General features: G+C 50.6%; 1 protein-coding gene across 1 annotated transcript in view; it reads left to right on the top strand.

Annotated features, from left to right (window-relative positions):
• Nucleotides 1-298: 298 nt before the first annotated feature.
• Nucleotides 299-10378, top strand: part of SPTBN1 (spectrin beta, non-erythrocytic 1) — a 127758-nt gene continuing 117678 nt past the window's right edge. The window contains exon 1 of the mRNA XM_030886672.2: nucleotides 299-481. Coding sequence (XP_030742532.1) covers nucleotides 334-481 — 148 coding nt within the window. The 5' untranslated portion in view covers nucleotides 299-333. The remainder of the gene's footprint in view (nucleotides 482-10378) is intronic.

The following is a 10378-nucleotide window of genomic DNA, read 5'->3' as shown; positions in this document are numbered from 1 at the left end:
TCTGGACCCATCTCTGATAGAGTGTGAACGCCACAAAGAGAGATATATTTATGAATTGCTGGATGCCCATCCTCTCATTTAGTCATCCCTAGGCCCTGTCCAGTACCCTCTCATTTTAATGGGGGAGACCACGGCTCCGTGCAAAGTCGCATGCGGAATGAGTGGCCAGCTCTGAGTGGCCGCAGAGGACTGGGTCCAGCCATTCCCAGTACTCCGGGTGGGCTGTGAGGGGTGGTGTTTCTCTCTGTGGACATCTAAGCCAGGCCTGGCCTCTTTCCCTCACAGAACTGGTGAGAAGGTGCTGATGTGGAGGAGCAGTTGAGACGGCTGAAGATGACGACCACAGTGGCCACCGACTACGACAACATCGAAATCCAGCAGCAGTACAGTGATGTCAACAACCGCTGGGATGTGGACGACTGGGACAACGAGAACAGCTCCGCGCGGCTCTTTGAGCGGTCCCGCATCAAGGCCCTGGCAGGTAAGTCTCCTGCACACCTGGCTGCCGTGGGGGGCGCCCTCGCACCTCTCCTGTCACCTTCCCTGCAGTAGCAGGCTGGCCGTGGTGTCTTGTAGATAGCACACTTTTCAACCTTATGCGGGAGTGAGGGGCAGTCATCTCTTCTGCTGGGACACTTTCCTACCTCTGAGAAGGAAGGCAGCACCTACCGTACTCTTATTCTTACATTTGCAGATTGGCATCACTCATGTAGGTGGGCACGTGTAGAGTTGACTGAGCCTGAGTCCCTGTGATGAAATTCAAACATGTCAGAAGTGTGGTGACCTCGTGTGTCACCTTCCCTTATACCAGATCTGCAGAGCTACCAATCCCGGCAGCCTAGGGGACTCTTCTGAACAGAGACTTGGCACTGCAGATAGCAGCGGTGAATCCCACAGAGTGGTCCTTAGAACGGCTCGGGAAGAGTAGCTCTTCATGCGGAAGCATTGTTGTATTTTCGATGCCTCTGAGGTCTTCTCCTGCTTGCCTGAGAGGCACTGACGCTTACTAAATCTCTTACATGCAGATATGCAAATAGTCTGTGCCCTTCATGCTGGTGATGTATTAATTAACTTGACCTGTTAGGATGGGCTACTTCGAAGGACACCAAGTGGCCAAGGTTGGTGTCGGTCTATAAAACCAAACCCACTGCCTTGAGCTGACTCCAACTCTCAGTGTCCCTGCTGCCCTCGAGGTTCCTCAGGTACGTAAAGCAGCTGCTTGGTCTAGTGCGGGCCACGGCGTGCTGCTACAGGTAAGTTAGCCATCAGCCCTTTCATAAGCATGGCAAGGCATTCTTCCCTGGTGATTTCTCACCGCCTATTGCTGTGGGATTCCTAGAAGCACATCTCTCTTGAAGCCCCAGGGTGCTTTGCCCTGGGGTCCTGAATGTCAGCAAAGGGAGCCATCAGGGTGAGCCCCCGACTGTGCTGAGTGAGGCAGGGGCAGCAGCGAGCCTTGGTCAAAGAGTCCGTTATCAGTGAATCAAGGGTCAAAGGGTGAGTCAGTCTGGGCGCTTTAGAGAAGCAATCCACAGACACTCATATGTATGAGAGAGAGTTTTCTATAAAGGGTAAGTGCGCATCCAGAAAACATCCCCACCCAGTGCTGCCCAAGCCCACGAGTCCAACATTAACCCTTATGTCCGACACCAATCCACAAAGTCCTCCTCATCTCACAAAACAGACGCACGACTGCAGGAGGAAAGTTGAGTCGGTGAAAGTGTAAGCATCTCAGTGCTGGCAGGGGTCTCCACACGGCTGCTCCAGCATGCAGGGCTGTATCAGGGTAGGTCCATGTGGCTTCTCCTCAGGGATGTCTTGCAGGAAGTGAGCCTTGCCAGCTGAAGCAGGGAACTGGCTAAGGCAGCTTCATCCTGGTCTGACCATCAGAAAGCAAGAGACCCGAGAACTCAAAAGGCTAGGTTGGCACAATAAACTAATACCTCAAAGTGGAACTCATGCAAGATCTTGGGTTTTATACACTGAGATTTCCCATGGAATTGCTTCCGAACAAGAACAGTGGGCACAGGAGGTTTCTCCCCCCGCCCTCCCCCCGGCCCCCGCCTTCCATCATAATATGTAAATGAAGTCATGGTGTAAGCAGGTGAGTTTGCTGTCCATTATGAATCTGAGTATATCTCATTTGCTTTATTACCTTGATCACAAAATCTTAACTATGAGACATTGCATGTCACTAAGGGTCGCCCTGATTGCAAGCAGAGGAAACTTAACCCAATGTATCTTAAGTGGCAATGAGGGTGTATTGACCACACAGTAAGAAAGTTTGGCCTCTAAGCAACACTGATTTCCGGGCTTCAGTGGCCTGGTGAGGAGCAGGGAATTCTCTCCACGCTTTAGTTGCGCCAGCTAGGGTATGCTCTGCTGTCAGGCGGGCATGGATGCCCCCTGTGGTCCTCTGACATCTGCCCCAGGGCCCAGAGACTCTTTGTAGGCGCCCGGTACTCTCACCAAAGCCCTGGAATATGTCACACTGGTTCGGTTGATCTACCTTGGGCCATGCACCTCTCCCGGGAACTCTGCTCCAATGGGACTGGGAACAGGACATTCTCATTGACTTCACTCTTGAAGGCTTATCTCTCGTGAGGGGCAGGCCAGTCCCTCAAACAGCTTAGCTAGAAAATGTGGACTATTGCCCGAAGGAGGACGAGAAAAATGGATGTTGGGGATGCATCCAACTACATGCTACAGAAAATTAGAGCCATTGTTAAGATAATGTGTCTCTTGAGTCATGGGGCTGTAAGCTGTTTCTTGAATGTTCATGGCTTGAGGGCACAGATGAACGATCACGTTGGGGTCTCATTTTCTGGCTCATTTGTTAACGTCAGGCCTTGGGAGAGCCGTGATCCTGCCTTGGCTCGTGGGTTGGTTTGTACTTTAGCTTCTTACCTCTTCTCCTTGTGGAGCAGTCACTTCTGATGAGTCACGTACTCTGGTGGCAGGTCACCCTGTGTTACCTGTGTTTTAGGGACAGTTGTGTTTGTTGGGGACAGAACAATCCTTCTCGGTACCTGGTTCCAGAGGCGAGCCCTCGACTGACCCAGTTGATTGGCCGTGTGTCCCAGCCCCATCTAGGACGTCTTTCCCTGTGTGGCATCAAGGTTCTTAAGTAATTACAGTCACACTGTGATAGAAAGCACTTAGTATGAGGTTTCCAGTGTGCCAGGCACTGCTCTGAATGCATTCCATAAATTAACAGCAAATCCCTCGGTAGCTGTCTGAGGAGGATGACTGCTATCTGCAATGTGGACATCGGGAATGCCATCTGCAGTGTGGAGATCCGGGATGCCATCTGCAGTGTGGTGATGGGAATGCCATCTGCAGTGTGGAGATTGGGAATGCCATCTGCAGTGTGGACATCACATCAGGAATGCCATTTGCAGTGGACATCACATCGGGAATGCCATCTACAGTATGGAGATGGGAATGCCATCTGCAGTGTGCAGATCACATTGGGAATGCCATTTGCAGTGGATCACATCCGGAATGCCATCTGCAGTGTGGACATCACATCGGGAATGCCATCTGCAGTGTGGGCATCACATCAGGGATGCCATCTGCAATGAGGAGTTGGGAATGCCATCTGCAATGCGGAGATGGGAATGCGATCAGCAGTGTGGAGATCGGGAATACCATCTGCAGTGTAGACATCGGGAATGCCATCTGCAGTGTGGAGATCAGGAATGCCATATGCACTGTGGACATTGGGAAGTGGCAGTGCAGAGACATTCAATAACCTACCCAAGGTCACATTGCTGGTAAGTGGCCGGAGGTCCTGACTCAGAAGTGTACACTCGGTGGATTTTCTATATTCAGTAAAATGCAAGTAGATGGGAAGCTCATCGGTGCAGGGTCTTTATAGACGGTCATTGAATGCACCACGAAGGACTTTGGGAGGCTCAGGAATGCACTCTGTGCCCTGAGGAAACCTGCTGCCTTCAGATGACATGATTCAGGAAAGAGAAAAGGATTAAGTGAAGCTGGTGACACCAGGAAGCCCCAGCCTGCCGTGTGCTAATGGAGGGAATCATGCCACTCCTTGTTGTGAGGGACTGAGGAAGCTCTGTGGGGTCCTTGCTGACAGGAGGAGGGAGAGAAAGGTCCTACTGTGTCAGGTGTACTCCAGTGGCTCTCAGATAGGAGCAAGTACCACAAACACCTGGAGAATTGAAAACTGCAGATGACACAGACACTTAACCCAAGGAGGCATGTGGGCAGCCAACAGACCATGGTCATTAGCCACTGGACCCAAAAGACACTGCCTTCAATTCTGACTCGTAGCAGCCTTAGGACAGTAGGACTGACCAGTAGGGTGTCCAGGACTGGGAGTTTTGGGGAGCAGGTGACTTCATCTTTTCCCTGGGGAGTAGCAAGCCAAACGATGAGCTATCATCTCGCCTCAACACTAATCGCAAAGTTAGAAACCAGAAAACCACAAATGCTGGTGGGACTAGTGGTGGTGCAACCACATAAAAACCAGTCTGGCGTTTCCTGAAAAAGTTAGAAACAAAATCCCATGTAACCCCCAGTTTGTTTACTCAGTGTATATTCCTGGAACTTGATAAGAGCTGCCTCACAGAGAAGTCCATGCATGCGTGTTCACCGCAGCACCAGGCTCAGCAGAAAAAGATGGAAACAACCCAAATGGCCATCGAGAGAAGAGTGGGTCACTGACCGGCACATACACACACTGAGTGACATCACGTGGCAGTTACATCATCTCCTGTCAACTTGCAGAGGGGTGGAGTCTAGCCTGTTGACCGGGTCATAGCCAATGAGGCCTCTGTGTGGGTATGGCCTTCTCCTGAGGATTCTGGGAACTCCTCTCTTCCTATCTGGAGGCGGAACACACACTCTTCCTGTGAGACATTACTGTTGACAAGCCACATGGAGCTAAGCTGATGGAACCAGAGCCCCAGAGCCACGTGGAGACCCACGCCAGCACTGAGATGCTTCCACCACCACTGGATGCACAAGACTTTCCACCCACTGACCTGTGAGCTTCGTGCATTCAACGTCATTGCATGTGTTGTGTGAGTCTGAAGAGGAATTTATAGACTGGTATTGGACATATGGGCTAATATCGGACTTATGAACTTGATCTGGTCTGGGCTGGGCTGTTTTCTTAATATACAATTACTCTTTGGTGTAAAGCTCTCTCTTACATATATATGAGTGTCCTGCATTTGTTCCTCTAGTCTACCTGGACTGACACAGAAGGTAAGATTACTGGCTAGAAGGTACCCAGGTGTTAACTTGGGTGAAGGGAAGACAATGTGCATTAAGAGAAGTCTGCAAAGCCATGATGGAGGTATGGGAAGACACTAGGAGCTTTGTGCGAGTTAAGAGCAACAGAGGTAGATACTCTTATGTACATACCAGTTCTCTAGTGGTGGTGAGCTATGGGTAGGTGATCTTGTGTGGGGAATCTAGTGGCAATCTATGAATAGGTGATCGGGTGGGGGGGTCTAGTGGTGGTGATCTCTGAGGAGGTGATCAGGTGACGGGAGGGGGGAAGAGTGGAGAGAAAGCCTTGGCTAGATTACGTCAGTTTGGCAGAGGACCTTTGTGCATGTCTACTTCCCTGTGCTGCAAATGCTTCCGTGAATGTGGTGGCGCGTTCATGGGGCAGAGTTCTGGAAACTTCCCAGACATGACCACACACCTTGAGGGAATGAGTCACTGGGCCTGGGAGCTCAGGGAACACCAGTGTCAATTGGTGTCACAGCCCACAAAGACAGTGGGTGCGTCTTTGTGCTGGGGTCCTTACAGCTCGTGAAGGGCCATCTAAGGGGCCACTCTCGGTGTCCCCCATTTGGAGGAAAGCAGAGTGAAGAAAGTCCATGGGTGCATGGAAACCCTGCAGCCAGTTGACGAGTGGACCACTCGAACACCAATCTCTGTGACCAGAAGAACTGGGTGGTGCCCACCTGCCCCTGCTGAGTGGGCACGATCTCCAGCTTCTTTACTTTCTCGCTGGAGGAGCGTGAGCCAGGGCCACCAGAACCTGCTTGGTGCCCGTGGGCTAGATCTGGGATTCATTTTGGTTGTTGCGTGTCCAGAAGCCTTTCACTGTTGCCAGAATATTTTGTGACCCCACATTCAGTTAGGTGAGCCGATGACACCACAGCCCAAGCTTGAGAAGCCTTGATCTGGACATAGCTAAAGATGAGTGAGAAAGACAGTCCCCAACTCAGCGATTGTCCAGGGGCACACTGGGGTCTGGGAGAGGTGTGGAAGGCTGAGCTGGGGAAAAGGGTGATAAACACTTGCCTGTAAGATGGGCGATGTAGTGACAGACAGACTGGTGTGCAAGAATCCCTCGTAGGGTTTCTGTTACTAATGCATGTTCTGAAGCAAGGAGTCTTTGTTTAGAGAAGTGGACATGCACACATATCAGATCTGTGTCTGTTGTTAGCTGTTCCTAGACATTAGTCCAGATCCTGAGGCTGGTCCACCATGGAAAATGCCTCGGGGGGTCTATTCTTTCACAAGGCCCAGATCATGTACGCATCACAGGGTGTCCTCCACCCAGTAGCTCTATGGGTATTATCTTCTAGGGACCTAGGAGAGTCAAGGGCATTTTGTCACTCACCCCATAGCTGCTTTGCATTGTTAGGTTGTGAGACTGTGTGTTGTACGTGTGCATGTGTATGTTCATATATGTGCCTCAGGTTCCTTTGAGTTGAACAATCGTTTTCATCCCCAGAAATAGCTTGTACTCAGCTGTTGTTAGTTGCCCAAGAGTTGGTCCCAACTTGTGGGGCTCTTCACACACACACACACACACACACACACGGTAGGGTTTTCATTACTGATTAAGGAAGTAGATCACCAGGCCTTTCTTCCTAGTCTATCTGAGTTTGGAAGTTTTACTGACAGTGATTCAGCATCAGGACCATGCTCAGGCTTCCACTGATAGGCTGCTGCGAGTGGCAGGGCCTCGGGTGCTACCTGGACTTGAACTTGAGCCTCCCCTGGAAGGCAGTAAGAGCCTGGTGCTGCACATAGAAGTTGAGTGCCAGGGAATGACCAGAATGGATGAACCTGGAGTTTAGCTACTTCCATTGCCCAGCTGAGTTTGGGATCTTTCTGATCTGTTTAATGTCTTTCTTGGAAATCACCCTGAGGACACCTCAGTCACCTGACCCGCCCTTTCACTTCTCAGTAGCCAGGAGCCCCGGCCCGATGCCCCTGGGGACGGTGGGGCCTGGTTTCCTGGTTCAGTCAGCATCGCCAGGTCAGATGAGCATCAGCCGCAGCCTTTTCTGAGTCCAGGCTTCCTGCTCACACAAGCTGGGAGAAGAGGGGTCGCTCATCCTCACACTTCAGCGTCATTTACTTAAATCACTGCAGTCCCTGTTGGCAGTGGTGGCCACCTATTGCACATGGATGCGGACACGGAGAAGTGGGCCTGGTGAGGTCCGCTTGCCCTGGAGGCGCAGTGTGGAGCGAAACCCCAGCCCCCTCAGTGCCCCCTTCACAGGTCAGCCCCACGTTGAGCACTTGGGCCCCAGGTGCTCCGGGCTGGGGAGGTTCTGCTGGAGACAGCGCCCTTTGAGGTGATTTTTATGCTCTGTAAATGATTTCCTGCTTCGGTCGCCAGACTCACATTCCTGACCTCTGACCAGAATGCGCGAGGCAGAGAGGGCTCAAGATAAGCCGAACTTGCTGGAAACTAGCATTTGTCTGAAGTGAAACTAAAGCATCCAGCAAGCTTTAACATTTTAAGACGTGTCTGCGGGAAATGGATTTCCTTCTTGAAACGATGTCTCTTCATCTCTGCCTAATATTTTCTGCAATCAAATGGGGATGGGGTGGGTTGTATGCAGTCTTTAATAGAGTGACATTTTTACATTGAGTCGTTAGAAGGAATATCTGAATAGCAACAATGCTCACGAACAGTGCAAAAAAATCCGGCCACACTCATACAGGAAGAGATTCAGTGTGTGTTTCTGAGGGCTGGGATGGTTGGCGACCATCTCTTACCCGTGTCTGACATTTTCCTGACATGAAATTCTGTACCATTTAGTAATTAGAAAAAATTATGAGAAGATATTTAAATCTAATACCACATCAAATTGTTATTATTCCTCCCCCCACCACATATGCCCCCTGAAAATAACAACAGAGAGAGGTATGAATATCCATTTAACAACAACAGATTAAACACGGGTTCCTGGAAGTCATCAGTCATCAACGTGTGTGAGCCCAAATATACTCCGTGGCCTTCTGCCCGGTGCGCCTGAGCTTGGGTTTGCCGTGTTACGGAGCGTCAAGGGCAGTCGGACGCCACCAGAAAATGCTCTGAACGCTCACTTCTGTCTCCCGCAGTGGACTGTCCAAATCAATGTCCACTGTTTGGACTTTCGCAATGGCTACTTGGAACTCATAGACAAAATCCACGATTAAAGGGTTTATTAACGAAGTTAACACGTTGTAAGGCCAGTGAGAAACAGTTAGGGTTGTTTATCAGGACATGGCTACAAAATTCTGTCAAGTCTGCTAATAAAGGCCCAAACAGCAAACCACTTTGCTGTGAGCCTCAACTGGAAGGCATTCCGTGTAAGATCCGTGGGTCAGCAAAGTCAGCTCCCTGGTTAAGTGCCAGAGCCATCCTAGTGCAGTTAGCCTGAGCCCAAACGCTTCACTTCCACAGGTCAGCAATTCCACCTTCCCCAATTAAGTGCCCAGAGGCCTCCCACTCTGCAAACCAGCCTCCTGCACAAAAGCACCCAGCTGTGCTTGCTCGTGGGTGGGGAGCCCTCACCCTGTTCCATGCTCTGCTCCCGGTCTCCTGCTGCTTCCCTGATGTTATAGCTGCCGTCTGGATCCGGGGGTTCACTGCACAGGGATCTCGGGTCCAGAGGACCCACTCCATTGCGGGTTCTTGCTGGCACTGAGATCCTCCCTCCTGCTTCTCAGAGGGCTCATTTTATACTCAGCAGGTTGATGCTCCAGGGAATCCTAGTCTCAGTTACTCACAGTGAGTCCTATCAGCATCTTCCTCTTTCTTCCTACCAGACCCCCGAAGGGAAAGGCTGTTTGTTGGGAGTCAGAGACCTGGGGTAGGGGAGCCACGTTAAATAATTGCCCCTGCACACACGCACACACGGGGAGAGTAGACAACAGTTGTTTATGGCTGATGATACAGGTCACACTTCTGTGGACACTTTCAAAAATTATCAAGAATGTTAGTTTAATCCAGTAGAGCAGTAATTTATTTTAAATATAAGTAAAACCCGACTTAGGAGCCGTGATGAAATAATGGGTGACAAATTGAACCCTAACCACGAAGTCAGTGGTTCAAACCCAGCAGTCACACCAAGAGAGGAAGACCGTCATGGATGGCTGTGCCGGTGAAGATTTCAGTCTCAGAAACACACAGGGCAGTCCTGCTCCGGCTTGTTCTACGACGTCACCAGAAGTCCGTTCTGACATGGGCTGACTTCTTTTTAAAGTATTTAAATAATGCTTCTATTATCATCTTTGGAAACCTGACCTTTATTTGCCTTTGGGGCCTGGAGACATTCCATAGAAGCGTACATGTGCAGTGCAGCATTGGATATAGTACATGGAGTCCCCAACTTACGACAGGGTTAGGTTTCGACATGATCCAGATGCATCCTTACGTGGGAAACTGCTTATCTTCTAAGCATAAAGCTAGCCATGAGTGATTTTGAGTATTCTAAGTAAGCTGTCTAAATCGACATATGAAATGTAACCTTTTCAGCACAAGGAGAGCACTTACTTCATTTCCCCTCAGGAAGCCTTTGAGACCGCCCACAGCAGGTCTCACACAGCCTGGCTGCCTTTCCCAGGATCCTTAGTTGCAGGAGGCGACTGCAGCTGCAGGGCTGGGTCGTGGAGCTGACTCGGAGCGGACACGCAGTTGCTGGCTGCTGTCGGATTGGCCCCCGACTCTTGGGTCCCTCTGCACCGTGGAGTGCACTGTGGCGGTCCTCAGGGTCGGCTGTGAATCAGACCCTGGTGAACCATGGGTTTCATTGGTTAACATGCACTTTAATGAGTGAGTTTGTTTGTTTCACAGTTTCGCCAGCATGGAATTCACCTGTCACACCTTACTCGCACCAGTCACATTCACCAGAGTTGGGTAACCATCGCCTCTCCATCCCAGGACCATTCTTGTTCCTTGTTCTGGCGCTGTCAGCGCTTCTCCTGGATGGGTTAATAGTTGACAATAGTTTGCCAGGTCTTTCTTCCTACACTCCCTAGAAATCCTGCTGCAACGTGCTCAGCATCTTAGCAATACCCAAGACTCCTTTGATAGGTGCTGGCTGCACAGAGAGCGCAGGCCTTGGAATCAAATCCCCCAGGTCTCTTGCATGGAAGGCAAAAA

This window comes from Echinops telfairi, unplaced genomic scaffold, assembly GCF_000313985.2.
Source record: "Echinops telfairi isolate 266 unplaced genomic scaffold, ASM31398v2 ScPeMD7_2573;HRSCAF=3158, whole genome shotgun sequence".
In the NCBI taxonomy this organism is placed as follows: domain Eukaryota; kingdom Metazoa; phylum Chordata; class Mammalia; order Afrosoricida; family Tenrecidae; genus Echinops; species Echinops telfairi.
The sequence above is the reverse complement of the archived record's forward strand: the minus strand, read 5'-3'. Positions and strand labels throughout refer to the sequence as shown.